This window comes from Pseudochaenichthys georgianus, chromosome 11 (assembly GCF_902827115.2).
Source record: "Pseudochaenichthys georgianus chromosome 11, fPseGeo1.2, whole genome shotgun sequence".
Taxonomy (NCBI): domain Eukaryota; kingdom Metazoa; phylum Chordata; class Actinopteri; order Perciformes; family Channichthyidae; genus Pseudochaenichthys; species Pseudochaenichthys georgianus.
The window spans coordinates 799,330-817,632 of record NC_047513.1 but is presented as its reverse complement, the minus strand read 5'-3'; the positions used below and the strand labels follow the sequence as shown (position 1 = coordinate 817,632).

The following is an 18,303-nucleotide window of genomic DNA, read 5'->3' as shown; positions in this document are numbered from 1 at the left end:
TGTGTGTGTGTGTGTGTGTGTGTGTGTGTGTGTGTGTGTGTGTGTGTGTGTGTGTGTGTGTGTGTGTGTGTGTGTGTGTGTGTGTGTGTGTGTGTGTGTGTGTGTGTGTGTGTGTGTGTGTGTGTGTGTGTGTGTGTGTGTGTGTGTGTGTGTGTGTGTGTGTGTGTGTGTGTGTGTGTGTGTGTGTGTGTGTGTGTGTGTGTGTGTGTGTGTGTGTGTGTGTGTGTGTGTGTGTGGATGCGGCAGACAGACAGGTCTCAGTTGGTTTGTGTAATAGTCCTTTATGCTATATAGTTGACCGCAGGTCATGGAGAGTAATAAGGTATCCGTAGACCTTTTGTATGAGGCATCTTTATTACTTAACAGGTCTTCAGCCATGATACATACATGCGTCCTAGATGCGGGCTTGCATACACCCAGTATCACTCCGCAGCCGCACCACACCAGTAACGTTAGTAACGAAAGTATATGTGCGCGGCACTATATACTACAGTTTGGTGTCCTCTGTTACTTTTAATACTTGTAAATAAAACTTTTGGCCCGTAATTTCATTTCTTCATTGTTGCGACCAGAGAGGGAGGGGGGGAATATATCCAGTCTCTGATAGTGTTACGTTATTATGCTGTGAGTGCTCTCATACATTCTGAAATTCTATATATTTATATAAATATATAGGGATGCACGATATTGGTTTTTTGAAACCGATACCGATAACTTCCTGCTTCTCAAGACCGATACCGATAACCGATAATAATATAATATATATATATATATTAAATGTACCTGTAGTTTTTGCACACCTGGTGGTAAAAAAAGACTAGTAGTGAGCAAATGACGTGAGCATTACTACTATGAACAAAACAAAGCCAAGAACAGTTTTGACTTCAAAGTGACCATATTTATTTTCCCAAACTTCTTGCCTTTTTCAAAAGCCTCGTCGATAGGTCAAAGCCCCGGTGCCTTTGCAGCTGGCTTTGGATTCGCCGCTAGTTTAGCAGCGCAGGCGTCTTCGTACGCTGTTAACACACCATCGTAGCCATGGCGATGTTTCAGGTGACTGATCAGGTTGGAAGTTTTATAGCTCGTTGCCTTCTTCCCTCCTCGTGGAACTTCTGCATTTGTTAATACAAATAGCAAGCGAACTATCTAACTCTGAAACTTTGAAATAGTCCCATACTACCGACGACATGTTTGTTTACTGTCCTGGCTTCACGGCCGCACACCGTTTACGTCACAGCCAGGCAGGAGTTAGGGAGCGCTGGATTTGTGAAAAACTCCCCTCTTCCTAAACCACCAATACCACAGTACTGGCAAAACGGGAGGAGCCGAGTGAAAAACAAGCGCCCCTCATCCCAATCCACCCACACCGCAGGATTTTTTTCTTTTTTTTTACCCAAAAAATATATTTTATATTATCGGGGCTATTAATACTTTTATCGGGTTTATCGGGATGACGTCATAATTCCTAATATCGGACCGATAATTATCGGCCCGATAATCGTGCACCACTAATATATATATATCGGGGCCGATATTCCTCATTTGACCGATTATCGGTATCGGCCTTTTTTTAATAAAATTGCCGATAACACTGATGCGGCCGTTTCTCTGTCTGCAGTCACCACTCTCTGTACACGAGCAATGTCCCGCCCACAGCGCTACCTGATAGGCTATTACTGAAGTGTCAATCAACACTGAATATTTTCCGGACGGGAGCCAGCCATAGAGGCGGGACCTTCTCAGATTACAGGCAGGTGCGAAGAACGCAGACACAGACAGAGGCAAGCAGCAGCGCTGAGCGGCAGAGCCATACATGTGTTTCGAAGGTAAATCAGTTGAAAGCCGAAGTTCAATAAACATCCCAATCCCCTATGCTGAAGTTGCAAAAACAGCACGATCTATTCAGGGACGCGGGAAGTCAGTCAGAGTTGGGGTGCGTGCAGCGTCTCGCAGCGGAGTGGTGCGGAGGGGGGGCTGCGAGTGGAGCCTCGCAGTTTTTCAGGTTGATCTGTGAAGCTCATCAGCTAGCCAACATGTATTTAGCAAATGTTTAGCAACATATTAGAAGTGAGGCTACTAGTCTAACGTTAGGTCTACTGTAATAGCCTCACTTTTAATAGTTTGCAAAACATTAGCTAGCACTAGTGTTTTGCAGTTTATTGGGATTTTATGCTAGACAGACAGGCATTGGTTTGATATAATAAATGAAGCATTATTGTTAGTTAAGCATGTCAGCTTGCTGCCCCACTTCTTGTCTCTCTCTAACTCATAGCAGATGGCTGCACTAAAGAAAAGGGCACAGAGAGGAAACCAGTTATAAGATGTTTAAAAGTTCATTAAACATAATATAGGCTATGCTTAAATGCATTTCAAAGAAGTTGTGTTGAGTTGTGTTGGAGTTTGTGTTATTCTACATTTTGACACTATAGATTTTCTGATTTTACTGCAAATGTATATCGGTTCCAAATATCGGTTATCGGTCTCCTTGATTACTAATAATCGGTATCGGTATCGGCCTTGAAAAAGCCATATCGGTCGATCCCTAATATATATACACTGAACAAAAATATAAATGCAACACTTTTGTTTTTGCTCCCATTTTTCATGAGATGAACTCAAAGATCTAAAACATTTTCTACATACACAAAATAACCATTTCTCTCAAATATTGTTCACAAATCTGAAACAATCTGTGATAGTGAGCACCTCTCCTTTGCCGAGATAATCCATCCCACCTCACAGGTGTGGCATATCAAGATGCTGATTAGACAGCATGATTATTGCACAGGTGTGCCTTAGGCTGGCCACAATAAAAGGCCAAGTGTAAGAACTCCGATTGATGTTTTTTCACTGTTTGGGTGGAAAACATCATGGCCGAGCACGCGCTCCCACGGGTGTGTGCCGCGGTGCGTTCAAGGACCTCAGTGGAGATTCTGCCCTTTTCTGTGGTCCCCCATGGGCAGAGCTTCCCGTCACTGGGGAGTTTTGCGGCGGGGCGGGTCGCCAGAGAGTACCACAGCTTTATTGCTGGGGCCCCACAGTTGATTGCACATCCCTTAACACAGTGTTATGGGAATGGGAAACGCAGCTGCGTGTTAACAGAGTGGATAAACAGGACGCTGAGACTGAGTTATTTACTCTACTTTTGCCGCATCCGTCCTCCGTTCGCAGGCATAAGAGAGGCAAAGCTATCATCCCGAGGGAGAGGTTCAGGCCTTGGTGCAAAAACAGGCAGTGTCTGCTGTGTGCACACAAGACGGAGGGGCATTATTCCCTGTACTTTCTGATTCCCAAAAAGACAGGCGGATTCAGGCCCATTCTGGATTCACAGTCTGAATCTCCACATTGCACGCAGATAATTCCAGAGGTTAACTATAAAACAGTTACTGGGACTGGGGCAGCCAGGCGATTGGGTTACAACCATCGACCCGAGGGACGCTTACTTTCATGTTGAGATTGCTCCGAAACACAAAGTATTTGCGTTTTGCCTGGGGAAAGCTATAGGGGGGCGCTGGTCTCTAACAGAGACACGGCAGTAGTATTAGTCCTCCAACATTTCTAACCCCTAATCCAGGGAAAACATGTAATGATCAGGAGCGACAATGGCACCACAGTGGCAGCGGGGAAATTGTGGTTAGGGGCTGCAGAGGTGGTGTTATCTCTGAGAGCCGTCCACATTCCGGGTCTGGAGAACAGGGGGGCCGACCTCATGCTGAGGGGCGGACCCCTGCCAGGCGAGTGGGCGCTTCACCCGGAGGTGGTGAAGCGGATCTGTTCGCCAGCCGGCGCAACACCCACTGCGAACTATGGCTCTGAGCGATGACCCCCCTTTGGGGGTAGATGCGTTGCACACGAGCCATGGCCAGAGAAGCTGCTTTACGCCTTTCCACCGCTGCGTCTCATTCTCCCTCTCCGGGGGAGAGTGAGGCGGGAACGTCTGTCAGTCATCCTGGTAGCCCCGGATCGCGTGGGGGCGCCGTGGTACTCAGATGACACAGATGAAGGTGGGCCAGCCCTGGGCGCTCCCCCAAGTTGGGGGGCGATCTCTCAGGAGGCAGGTGCAATCGGATCGTTACCCACTCTGGACCACCCTCTCCAGGCTTGGCTCCAGAGGGACAGGCTGAGGCAGGGTGGATTGTCTGATAGTGTTATTCAGTCTATCCAGGCAGCTAGAGCTGGATCCACCACAGCCTGTTACAGGCCAAGGTGGCTGGGATTCCGGCGATGGTGTGAGGAGCGAAAAATAGAGCCCCTATCTATTTTTTTCGTACTTACAGTTGTTTGTGGACAGAGGGCTTGCTTATTCCACAGTGAAAGTGTATGCAGCAGCCATCTCGTCCTGCTATGAGGGATTTGGCGACAGGTCAGTTTTTGCCCAGCCGCTGATGTTGCGGTTTTTGGGAGGGGTCAGCAGACACCAGTGGTGCGTGCCTCTGCCCCGCAGTGGGACCTGCGGCTGGTGCTCGAGGCTCTGGTCACAGGACCATTTGAGCCTCTGGAGCTTACCTCCCTGAAAGCACTGTCATGGAAGACAGCATTACTTGCCTTAACGTCAGCCAAAAGAGTGTCTGAGTTAACCGCTTTATCAGTGCACCCGAGTTGTTTAAACATCCGGGGTGACCAAAGCGGTGCGACACTCAGACCTAACCCCTCCTTTGTGCCCAAGAGCCTGAGGAGTACGTTCAGGTCGAGGGCTATTCAGTTGGAGGGTTTTAATTTCCCCCCCATAGTGGGGCGAGGGAGGCTAAATTGCAATGTAGAGCGCACGGCTGCCCTTAGACACACAGAACAGCTGTTTGTGTGTTTCGGCGGTGGGGTAACTGGAAAAGCTCTGTCCAAGAAACGCCTGGCAGGCTGGCTTTGTGAATGCATTTCACATGCCTACCGACAGGCAGGGAAAGCCTTCCCCGCGGGAGTCCCTGCACACTCTACACGAGCCATGGCTGTATCAACAGCCTTATGTAATCCTGTTCAGCCCCGAGCCTGTTTTTCAGGTCTCAGGCTCGAAAATGACATTCCCAGAACAAATGACCATATCTTCTAAAAGGGTTAAATTAATAATCTTTTTTCCCAAAGCAAGGTTACACCGATGTATAAGTGTCAGAATCAATATAGATGTTTTTATTTTAAAGTAAATTCAGATTGAACACAGTAAAAAAAAAAGTAAATTATTGTGTCCGTCCAAAAAAAAAAAGTACTTATAGTGAAAACCACCCTTGAATGGTGGGATGGTAGACTACAAGCTTTAGGAATCCAAACTACAACATATAATAAGAACCCTGTATCAAGATTGATGCAAAACAAGTGCAATTTGACATTTTTAGAGAGATTTAGCAAAAAAAAACACTTCTGGGGTCATTTGGGTGGATTTGACCTATCTCTGGCCCTCCTTGCTCGATTTTGCTGATTGACATCTCTTTCTAACCGTCAGAGCCAATGGAATCGAGGGGAACTCCCACATACTCCTTATTTGGTAATGTGTGTGTGTGAGACTGACGCATAACCAAAACCGGAAGCTGCGATAACTCTGGTGGCTACCATTAGCAGCTAACTTTTACTCTCCGAGTTATGGATTATAAATAAAAAAAAAAGTATTCCACAGAAACATTATCAACCTATGGATTAACCGATTCAGCCGCGTTTTTTCTCGTTTTAATGCCATTGAACACGTCTTTTGATCAGATTGACAGCTACGGTGAGAGGATCTCCCGTAAAAGCTACGTAAAGGTACATGTTGTGATGTCTGTGTTTGCTTCCCCTGTCGCGAGTTCGGATCACTCAGTGATGATATACCTAAATAATCTGTGGAACCTCAGCGTTAATCAGATATCTTGTATTTGCAGCTACTAGGGGTGTAACGGTTCACAGAAGTCACGGTTCGGTTCATACCTCGGTTTGGGGGTCACGGTTCGGTACGGTTTCGGTACAACAAGGAAAAGCAAAAAAAAAGTCCCAAATACATATTTTTTTTGCAGTTATTTATTTTTAACAGTAGTGCAAGTTTTGGTATGAAAATAAGGAACTCTAACATTTGGAATCATTAACTGTATTACACAGTTAAAAACAAACTACAAACAGTAACACTCACACACTCAGGTGGCCATATTATTTATATTGGCTGAACAAAAAGGTTAAATAAGCTGTACACTAAAAAGAATGTCTTGAAAATATTAAAATAAATAATAAAGTGTTTGAATCACAATCAATAAAAGGCAATACAGAACTGTATAACATCTCCTGATGTCAAAATATAAAATAAATACAATGATAAATATAAAAACAAAATAAATCTGTACCTTTTAGGAGCAATGTCTAACATGTGTAATTAACTTGTGAGTGTGTGAGGCCATTATGCCTAAATAAAGCTTTACTCTATTTTCAAGTTTTTCTTCAAAAATATGAGTTAGTCTACGTTGTCAGTAGTGAGGGAAGATCTGTTGGCGGTAACTACGTCACCTGCCGTCGAGAAAACCCTCTCGCTGGGGACTGACTCGGATGTGATTGAGCATGTTTGACGTGTTACCATTAGCATACCGCACCGCTGTCGAACAACGCCGACACACCGTCCTAGTCCGATCCACAACTCGCATCATTGTGGTAATCCACAGGGAACCCGCAATGTTCCCACACACCTGATTTAAAAGAAGCAGGTGGGTCTTCTAGCTCCTGTGTGTTGTGTGAAATCGCCATAGCTACTAACTTTTCTTCATGTAGAGGTGAGAGGCGCAGCGGCTGCTAAACAGAAAGCTGGTCTGAAACAGGGGGATGGAGCGGTATTCTCGCGGGACAGCTGTCACAGTCTGCTTTCTCACTCACCTATTTTCTGCATTAACATTCCTTAGTCCATCAGCTCCATTAGTATTTAGGCCACTTCACTTTCACCTCAGTGCCAGATCGTACTTTGCAACATGCCAGTCTTTCCTGCATTATCCTCCAGATTGCTCTCCTGGTTTCAACCCTGCCTGTCCCTGACCAGCCTGCCTCGCCTGTTTCCTGACCCTGCCTGTACCCGGACTATTCTGCCTCGCCTGCTCCCTGACCCGTTCTGTACCTGCGACTCCCGTCCTGCTTTCTCCTGGAACCCTCGCCTGTCCCCGACCAGCCCTTTGCCTACTATCTGCCGTTTTGTCTCCTACCAGCCTATTGCCTTTAATAAAGCTTGTTACAGACTATCCCTGGTTTCCTGTGTATTGCATTTTGGTTCTCAGCTCGCTTGTGACAGAACGATCTGGCCAGAAATGGACCAAGCAAACACCGGGTCTCCTAGAGACCGCTTTGAGAGGGTTGAGGATGCCATCCAAAGACAGGAGGTCACGATAGCTACCTTAGCTACCGAGACCCACCAGGCAACCTCAACCCAGGGACAAACGCTGGCTTACCTTACCTCCCAGATGCAACAGATGGCCGCCACCGTACAACAGCTAGCCGCTACCATGGCTGCTACCGTCCCTCCGCCCGCAGCTCCGATGTTCGCTCCAGCCCCTGGCCCGACTGGATACACTCCAGAGCCTTGTGTGGGAACGCCGGAAAGCTACTCACGACAACAACTTCCGGTTTCCGGGAGATTTCGACATCCGGTTTCGGCGGAGAATTCCCATTCCTACTCTGACTCAAGGTACGGGGAGGTCGAGCCCATGCAAGTGGTTCGTACCAGTCTTACCTCTGAGGAGAGGGAATTACGTTGAAGAGGTAATCTTTGGGAGTATACTGGTGGGCCAAACCTCTGAGCTGATCCCCAATCTAAGACCCTTGTGCCATGCTCGACTCCTCCTGACAGGCAAATCTCAGGCTCTGGCTGTTTTTATCGACTCTGGATCAGATGTCAGCATGTTTGACGAGGAGCTCGCACTACAGCTGGGCATACAACAGGTTCGGTTGCTCCAGTCGGTACCGGCTAATGCTTTGGATGGTCACCTACTGGGAACGGTGACACACAAGACGACACCGGTCCATATGCTCATGTCGGGGAACCACCATGAGACAATCCAGTTTCATGTGCTACGGTCCCCCCAAATCCCTCTGATTTTGGGTTATCCGTGGCTCCGCCGCCACAACCCGAACATTGACTGGGTAACTGGGTCCATCCTAGGTTGGAGTTCCTCCTGTCATCAGGTTTGCCTCAAGCAGGCCGCCGCACCTCAACTATCTGTGGATATGAACCTGGTTCCGGATGTCACAGGGGTTCCGGCAGAATATTTGGACTTTAAGGAGGTTTTTAGCAAGGACATCTCTCCCACCTCATCGGCCCTATGACTGCGCCATTGAGCTACATCCAGGCGCAGTCCCACCCAAGGCCCGGTTGTACTCGCTTTCGGCACCGGAGAGGAAATCCGTGGAGACTTACGTCAATGACTCTCTGGCTGCGGGAATTATTCCTCCTTCCACATCATCTGCAGGAGCAGGGGTTTTTTTTGTGTCGAAGAAGGACAAGACCCTGAGTCCCTGCATTGACTATCGGGGTCTGAACGATGTCACAGTGAAGAATCGATATCCCCTGCCACTCATCTCGTCAGTTTTGCCGTTTTGTTTGAATAACATGATCAGCTATTTTAACTTTTCTAATGTACATTTAAGAATGTCAAGTTACCTTGATGTTAGTTTTTTAATGTAAGTTAATGTCAAGTTACTACAAGGGGCTATAATCTTCACTAAGCTGGATCTACGAAACGCTTTATCACCTGGTACGAATCCGTGAGGGGGACGAATGGAAGACCGCCTTCAACACATCTTCGGGACATTACGAGTACCTGGTGATGCCATTTGGACTTACCAACGCCCCTGCAGTTTTCCAAGTGTTGGTACTCCGGGACATGTTGGATTGTTATGTTTTTTTTTATCTGGACGACATTTTGATTTTTTCAAAGAACACATGCACCACGTCCAGACAGTCCTCCAGAGTCTTCTGGAGAACTCGCTTTTCGTCAAGACGGAGAAGTGCACGTTTCACACTTCTTCGGTCGCCTTTCTTGGCTACATCGTGGGTGAAGGAAGTGTGGAGATGGATCCCTCTAAGGTTTCAGCAGTTACCTCGTGGCGGGTTCCTGATTCCCGGAAGGAGCTGCAGCGTTTCCTGGGATTCCCCAACTTTTACAGACCGTTCATCCGTGGCTACAGCACCGTGGCCGCCCCGCTCACTGCCCTGACCTAGTCCAAGGTGATGTTCCGATGGTCCCCTGCAGCCGAGGAGGCTTTTCAGGACCTCAAGGGCCGGTTTACGTCGGCTCCTATCCTGCAAGTACCAGACCCCACTGGTCAGTTGGTGGTGGAGGTGGATGCTTCTGACGTAGGGGTGGGGGCCATCCTGTCGCAAGGTTCTGGTGAGAACCAGAAGCTCCACCCCTGTGCTTTCTTTTCGAGGAGATTGAGTCCGGCGGAGAGGAACTATGACGTGTGGAACCGGGATCTTCTAGCTGTCAAGTTGGCGTTGGAGGAGTGGCGACACTGGCTTGAGGGGACAGAACAACCCTTTTCAGGTTTGGACCGACCATAAGAACCTGGAATCCATCAGGTCGGCACAAAGACTGAATTCCCAGCAAACCAGGTGGTCGTTATTTTTCACCCGGTTGAATTTTTTCCTCTCCTACCGCCCGGACTTCCGCAACGTGAAGGCCGACGCTCTGTCCCGGGAGTTCGGGAGGGAGGGAGACACCTGCGGTATCCCGGACACTATTCTTCCTGCTCCTCGGGTGATCTGCGTCCTCGCTTGGGAGATTGAGGAGAGGGTTAAGACGGCTTTGGTGGACCAACCCGGTCCTAGTTCTTGTCCTCTCAACCGTTTGTTTGTGCCTCAGGTTTTGAGGGCTGAGGTGCTTCAGTGGGCTCACAGCTCCAGACTTTCCTGCCACCCTGGGATTCAACGTACCAGAGGGATGGTCCTGCAACCAATCTGGTGGGCCACGCTGGAGGCTGACACCCGGGAGTTTGGGAACGCATGTCCTGTGTGCAATCGGCACAAACCTTCTCACCAAGCGCCAGCTGGCCTCCTTCATCCATTACCGGTCCCACGTCGCCCTTGGTCACATATTTCTTTGGACTTTGTGACTGGTCTACCACCGTCCCACGGACATACTGCCATCTTGACGGTGGTAGATCGGTTTAGTAAGATGGCTCATTTCGTACCCCTACCTAAGATACCGTCCGCTAAGGAGACGGCAGAACTTATTCTTCTCCACGTTTTTCGCATTCACAGACTGGCGACTGATGTGGTTTCCGACCGGGGGCCCCAGTTCACCTCTGTGTTTTGAAGGGAGTTTTGTGAACTGATCGGGGCGACGGTCAGTCTCACCTCCGGTTTCCACCCACAGGCCAATGACCAGACCGAACGGAAGAATCAGGAGATGGAGACCACTCTCCGCTGCATGGCTTCCGATCCTCCAACGACCTGGTCAAAACAACTCCTGTGGGTGGAGTATGCCCACAACACCCTCATCAGTTCCGCTACCGGTCTTTCCCCTTTTCAGTGTGCATACGGTTTTCAACCCCCATTGTTCTCTGCACTGGAGAAGGAGGTTACCTGTCCGTCTGTCCAGGCTTTCATCAGACGTTGTTGGAGGACTTGGAGGCAGGCTCGAACAACTCTGCTTCAGTCTGCTAACCGGTACGCCACATCAGCGAACCGCCGACGCACCAAGGCACCTGTGTACCAGGTAAGCCAGAGGGTGCGGCTTTCCACTCAGAACATTCTCCTTCGGGTGGAGTCTAAGAAGTTAGCGCCCAGGTTTATTGGACCCTTCGAGATTGTCAAGGTCATTAACCCTGCAGCGGTTCGACTGAGTTTACCCCGGAACATGAAGATCCATCCCACCTTCCACGTTTCTAGGATTAAATCTGTCCGGGAGAGTCCTATGATTTCCGCCGCCCCTCCACCACCACCCCCTAGGACAGTGGTTCTCAAACTTTTTATGGCATTCCCCACGTTGAACAGGTGGGCCTTTTCAAGCCCCACCTGTTCCTCGCCACTCCAATAAAATGTTAGGCCAAGCTTAAAATTGTCAAATATATCGTTCTATAACAGGGGTCTCCAACCTTTTTTAGGATGAGAGCTACTTTCAAAAAATAAAACAAGTCGTGAGCTACTACTCCTCTTTTTCAGTTTTTTTGCAGTGTATATATTTAGCACATTTTAACATTATTATATACTTACCTTTAACCTTTGTGTGCTGTTTGGGTCTGTGGGACCAGTTTTCAGTGAAAAGAAAATGTATGATTTTTTTTAAATGTTGAAGTTAAAAGCATCAATCTGATGCACTTTGAGCACAAAATGACTTTATGGATACATCTCTCAACACCCTATGAAAGGGAGCTGTATACTTTTCAATAATCCAAACATCTTTAGAATATTATCACAACCAATAACAAATCATTTCAACTTGTGTATTCTTATCTTATGTTACCTATATAGTACCTGCCTGTACCCGGACTATTCTGCCTCGCCTGCTCCCTGACCCGTTCTGTACCTGCGACTCCCGTCTTGCTTTCTCCTGGAACCCTCGCCTGTCCCCGACCAGCCCTTTGCCTACTATCTGCCGTTTTGTCTCCTACCAGCCTATTGCCTTCAATAAAGCTGGTTACAGACTATCCCTGGTTTCCCGTGTATTGCATTTTGGTTCTCGGCTCGTTTGTGACAACAGCAGAGCGGGTATACGTCGGGCTCTGTCCCCTGTACCCATAGAGTTCAGTAGAGGGCGGAGCCTGTGAGAGATATAACGTAGGGTTACGTATGGTAACCCATGTTATATAAGCACAGCGGAGCCCTCTACTTATGGAGAACTCACTCCCACAACCCATCAGAGACTGCACTGACCTCACCACCTTCAAAAAACTCACAACAACTCACCTCTTCAATCTGGCTTTTAATGTGTGATTGTTTTTGTATTATTTGACTTTAACTTTAACTATATATTTATTTGTTGTTCCTTTCTTTTCTTTTCACTATATCTGTAAGGCGTCTTTGAGCACCTGTAAAAGCGCTAACAAAATAAATCTATTATATAACATGGGTTACCATACGTAACCCTACGTTTTCATCCAAACTGTATAATAATAGCTGCTAACTTGCTCACTTAATATGAACTCACAGTTACTAGCACGCAGTTAGCAACAGGGTATTATTATAGACAGGCAATAATATTGTGCAATTAAAGCAAACCGGGCCAAAGTCACCAGATCATCTAAACATTTAGCTCACCAATTCCTCCTTCCATCTCAAACCAGATTCTCATTGTCTGAACAACCCCCAGCATAATGTGTCCGTTCCTGTGTCTGTTTGTCTCTCCACTGGCACCACAACGACAGAGAAATATGTATCTGTCACCTCTCTCCCTGCAAATGTGTGCTGACTATAAATTAGGACCAAAACATAAGATCTATCTATGATTGATCTATTGAAAATGTATAGGTGATTCCCCCAGCACCTTGATACGTTGCTATACTTTTAGCCATTTTTTAAAAAGCACTACTAAGCATGATGTCAAAAGGAATACATTGATTGACACAGTCGTGAAACATTGAAATGATGGACTAAAGCACCGGGGGTATGACAGGCAGGGGTTTGTCCAACATTTATCTGGGATTTGGAATCACAATATTATGACAGCAGAAGCATTTCAGATTTCTTTTAGGGTATCTAGGTGATGAGTGTGGCTTCAGGTGTTCACATAGTGGAAAAACAAGTTGAACCTGTTTTGGTGAACTTGTATTCTGTGTTTGTGTTTGTGTTTGTGTAGATACAACGGTCTTATTGATGACAGACGTCCTGGTGTTTCTACAGGAGAAAGACCAAAGATACTTCTTCCCATGTCTGGTAAGAACTTACTCGCATACTAGGGCTGTGCATCTTCACTGGTCTCACGATTCGATTCGATTACGATTATCCTGTCTTCGATTCGGTTCGATATCACGGTGCATCACGATTCATACCAATGCGTTGCATCCTCAATTTTCTATATTACTGCACATGGCTTATTTTTCATCAATGCATACATGCAGTAAATACATATGAACTCTCTTTTTATTATTTAGAAAGTGCTTCAGAAATCAATAACATAAATGTCTTGACATTAATTTATAAACCAAAATAAATGAATTGTATAGGTCTAGCCTCCGTGTGTGAAGTTGTTCCATCCTCAAAAACAAAAAGCTAATGCTTCTGCAGTCGAGCTGCAGCTTCTAGCCACGGCCTTCTGTTAAGAAAGGACACTGAATGTCCTGAATGTGGCATCACACACAGGACTTGAGTCTGAACACAGCAGACAACAGGAGTATTTACAACAGCATATACAAACAAAAATACTGCATGTGGGTGCACACTCACATTCTCTGTCTTACTGTTACATAAATCCCATGAATGTATGAGATTAAATTAGCTTCATTATATCTCAGTGATTAAGTGAATAACAAAGTTTCTATCGGGTCACTATCAGCCTGTCACTCATTATTTTCAGGGAGGGGGCGGGGCTTGGAGGAACGGAGAGGAGACGGTGATCGCGGAAGCTTTTTTCCTCCTGCCTTCACAAACTTTACACACGTATATATCGTCTGCAAATTGCTAGAGGACATTCATACTCTGCAATCCAAGACTTAATTAAATCCACCAAAAACCTGACATGATTGTAACGCGATTATTTTTGAAAAACATAAATCCCTGTCACACTCCGTGTCGCTGCGGCTCAGAGACACAGGGACCCTGTGTCTCTGAGCCGCAGCGACACGGAGTGATTGAGAGCGGGTCCTTCTGCTGTCGGTTCTGGACTGGTGTTCTTGTGTTGGTGGATAAAGCAGACTGCTCCGTGTTCGGTGTTGCTGTGCCGCTGTCACGTCTGTTCCCTGATCTCTGCGTCACCGACCGATTTGATATTAAAGTGACAGAAAAAACGTTATAGTAAAGCCGCGGCCGGTAAATCAGGAAGCAACGTTGCTACTCTATAACCGATTATCTTCCGTCACTGCATCGAGACCGAATCGTCCACGTCCGCATCGCAATGCATCGTAGAAACGATTATTTTCAACACCCCTATCGCATACACACCAACATTGCATCTACCAATGTATATTTTTGTGTGCAGATGACTGGAAGGACAGCTCTCCATACTGTCACTCTATTATTGTTCCTGTGGCTAACCCTCCTCCTGTGTGTGATCCAGGACAAGTCCTCAGTGCTGTCCCTTCAGAACCTGATAGTGAGGGATATAGCCAATCAGGAGCGAGGCATGTTCCTCATCAGCGACTCCTCTCCTCCTGAGATGTACGAGTTCCACGCTGCCTCCAAAGAAGATAAGAACGTCTGGATCCGCCACATCCAGCGTACTGTCAGCAAGTGGGTTAATGCACATGAACGTACAAGGTTTCTCTCTATGCAGAAAAAATACTTTTATGTGAACTATTGTTCATTATATTAAAAGATTTTCCCTTAAACTAATATTTACTTCACTTCTCAATGTATTGTATTTACAATGTTACATGTAGCTTTATTGATAAGACAAGAACAAACCACCTACAGATAGTCAAATTGAACATCTGGACTTCATGTTTTTGAATTAGTGGCACTCTTTTAGCTGAATATGCGTCTATTTATTTTTGTTGAGTTCTGTCAGAGTATCATATATGTCATCAATTAAAAACCAAATCTGGAAATGAGTCAGTAGTTTACTGTTCCCTCGCCTAGAATTCAACGGTTTTAAGAAACGTGTATTTCCTGGAATAAGGTTTGTGATAACACAAGCTTAAGATATTCGAAATTTGGACTATGACATATGTCAGTATGTTTTTTTCTGAAATGTCTGAAACCTCTATGTATCGTTGGCGGTTAGCGGTAAAAAGTGTCTAAATAAGACTAGGTAATTGTGCAGTCATGTCACCGGGATAGTAATAGTTCCTTTTTAAACGTTAGCTTTTTTTTTAGTTCTTTTGATTGCATTTACGCTATAAAAGTAGTATTTAAATATGGATATTAACCTGATGAACAAAAGGTGTAGGTGTGTTTGCTTGAGAGCAATGTTTTGCAACATTCCAATCCAACGGAAAAATCCCATTGCTTTTCGTTGAGGGAGCCCTTTTGATGCGGCCTACATCAGTACACCATCACTGCACCGCTCTGTGAACCGTAACCCCTCAGCATGACTGTGGTTGTATATGGTTGTTGTATCTCTGCCTCTTATGTGTCCAATTTACGTATAAAAAAACAGACACAAAAATGAATCACATGAATGATAATTGTGAGCTCTGTGCTTTTGGTTGATCAGGTGCCCATCGAGAGAGGACTTCCCCCTCATAGAGACGGAACAGAAGGCCCACCTGAGGAGACTCAAAGGTCAGGAGACGGACATTATGACACACTCAAAGCAGCATTTACTGTATGCATCATCAATGTTTAGGTCCGACTTTTCATTCTGTTTCATGAATTCTTGTTTTGTCCTAAAGCCTATTATCTATATTAAATCAGACATATTTTCAGCTCTTTAGTAAGTTTTACGTTGTGTCATATTAGCTCTTTTCTCTCTAAGAGGGAGGGAGTTTCCTTCCCCTGGCCAACCAGCAGACACCTCTGTTAGCTGCAGTAGCGAACCGTGACTTTTATACCTAGTCCCTCTGACCCCCCCCTTCCCTCGCAAAAAGCGGCAAACTCTGGGGCAGAGCCGTGAGGCCAATAAGGAAGTGCCACAAACTGCAGTTCATCTATTGGCCGATAGGCGATGACTGCAGAAAGGATACATTTCCATAGACCCCCATGTTAAAATGCCCAACTTTACAGCAGAAATAAACATGTTTCTACCCCTGGATGCAATACAAATTATTCGGGATATAGTTAGATTCCACCTTAATGATTATTAATTGTTGAGTGAATTGTTTTATAACGCAACCCTTTTATTTATATTAGGTCTTAATGTTTTTGCATAAATTAGGGCATGGTCACTTTGATGGACAGGTTGTCGACAGATTGTGATTTTGTCCGGCGTTATAACTGGAGATCAAGGAATGCAGCGAAACGCGGACTTGGTTCGCCTGCAGCCCGCTGTAGTATTAGTTAAATAAATTATGTTGAACAAGGCTTATTAAGGTGAACATTGCCACAATTGTTCTGCTATGTATCGGTGCTTATTTTATTTTTATTAACGTGTGAATGACAAGCATTAAGAATAACAAAAAATAGCTAATTCTCTTGAAGATTGTCTCATTTGATTATGAATGTATCGTTTATATAGTGGAACTACACTGTTTTATCAAAAGTGCCACGCAGTAACTTGGTATGCATGTATTTCATGTTAGCTTAGCTTCTTAGCCTGAGCTAGCTCTGGAACTTCCAGCTCGGTGGCAGCAGGTCCCGCCTCGGCTCCGCCTCTTTGCCCTTATTTGGATCAGGCTGGAGAAGGCGGGAGTTGAACTCTGACGTCACTGTCAAGACGTTAGTGATCGACTCCGCCTACTAAGGGCTTCTCGGCAACTCTGCAGAATCCTATGGGTGACGTCATGGACACTACGTCCATTTATATATACAGTCTATGGTCACAACGTAAGCGGAATATCAAAACCACGGCCCGTGGTGCAAAACGCGTCAATGAAAGCGACCCTCTGCCACACAAAACAACACCTGTAGATAACACAATTTGTGTTCTTTGAAATTGAAAAATATATTGCACTGTGTTTGTTACTTTTGTTGCAGTTCTTTATATGTCTTGAGTGTAATTTGTCAAGGAGTGAACTCTGAGGCATGAACTCAAATGCACGACTCAACTCAGACTCAGGTAGTGTTCAAAATAAAGACTAATCTGGTGCCACTAAATGTTTTTAAAGGAATGGTCCACTCATTAGATAATTAATCAAAACTTCAGTATTTAGTGAAACATTATGTTTAAACCATACCCTGAAGAAATCAGCGATATTCCCCGGTAAATAATGATTTTATAGCTCTTTTTTATCAAGACCTGTATATTCCGTCTGGCCGCCGCCATGTTTGCCATTTTCAGTAGTCACGTGATGGTCGTGACGTCATCCATGCGTTCACTTTGTCAACACACGGAAACATGGCGGAGTATTTGAGTTCGGACTCGTCAGCAGAGGAACAAGTTTTGACCAATGTGAAGAGATTGGATGGGGGAATTCATCCATACATATCAGTATGACAATACGACACCCTCTGTCCTAAGACCCTCACATCGTACAAGGAAAAACTTCCGAAGAAAACCCAGTTTAAAGGGAACATGGGAGAAACCTCAGGGAGAGCAGCAGAGGAGGGATCCCTCTCCCAGGACGGACAGACGTGCAATAGATGCCGTGTGTAAATTGAAAAGATAATACATTTGCAACATAGGTAGTCCAAATGTTTGGAAATGCATGTGTGTATAATGGGAAGATGATATAAGATACTATATGTATGCATGTAGTACCACCCTTGCTAGCGATTCCCTCTCTAGTTTAGCATACTCAGCTTCGTTGTCCCTGGCCATAGAATCACGATTTTATGGGGCCGGAAAAACTGGGGGGAAATACACACTAGCCGGTACTACGCTATATGGAAAGGCCACCAAAAACTGTCCTGGCCTGGACGTTAAAACGGGGCTAGCCGCTGCAATGGAAATGCGCTATAACATACCTTATTCTTACTCCGAGCACTACTTCTGCTCCTCCGTCGCTTCACACTTGCAGAGGGCGATTTCTCAACTGGCCGAACTGGTGTCCTGGTCGGTGATGACACCAGAAAGACCGATGGTACTGCATCTCCATTGAGTAATAGTTGTTCTTTAAATCCCATGTTATGTTTGATCATACTCTCAGAGTAGTCGTCCGGAAATTTGAAATGTTCGCTGCATACATGAGCCTGTGAATCTCTCGGTTCGGGCCGGCCACATTTCGCTAGCCACTGCCTCCGAATGTACTTCTTATGCTTACCTTTTGGCAACAGATGGAACCGAGCATTCCGTGGATTGTTCCTATCCCAATTGTGGCAATATTTGGCGATACAGTGAGGCATATTTGAAGAGAGAAACTACAGTAAATAACATGGAGATGTGTCCTCGAAAACCAAACGCATGGATTACGTCACGTCCGGAAAATGGCGGCGCCCACAGGGTTGATGTTATTTCGGTATATAATCAGTTTAAAATCACTGATAATGTCATCGGATTAAAAAAAAAAAAAGAGAGAGAAACTGGCAGAGACTGGTCTGTTTTATCGGATGATAATTTTTAAAAAATGAGTGTCATGAGCATACCATTCCTTTAAAGCTCGGTTGGATGCTACTCAATCGGAAGCTGTTGGTACCTGTTTATGTGGATAATTATGTAAATGATGCTGTAAGATGTCCTTTTG

At 45.6% G+C, this 18,303-nt stretch overlaps 1 protein-coding gene across 1 annotated transcript in view; it reads left to right on the top strand.

Annotated features, from left to right (window-relative positions):
- Positions 1 to 18,303, top strand: part of arhgef2a (Rho guanine nucleotide exchange factor (GEF) 2a) — a 96,102-nt gene that overhangs the window by 34,184 nt on the left and 43,615 nt on the right. The window contains 3 exon segments of the mRNA XM_034094323.2: positions 12,726 to 12,802; positions 14,142 to 14,314; positions 15,240 to 15,307. Of these exon segments, the coding sequence (XP_033950214.1) occupies positions 12,726 to 12,802; positions 14,142 to 14,314; positions 15,240 to 15,307 (318 nt within the window).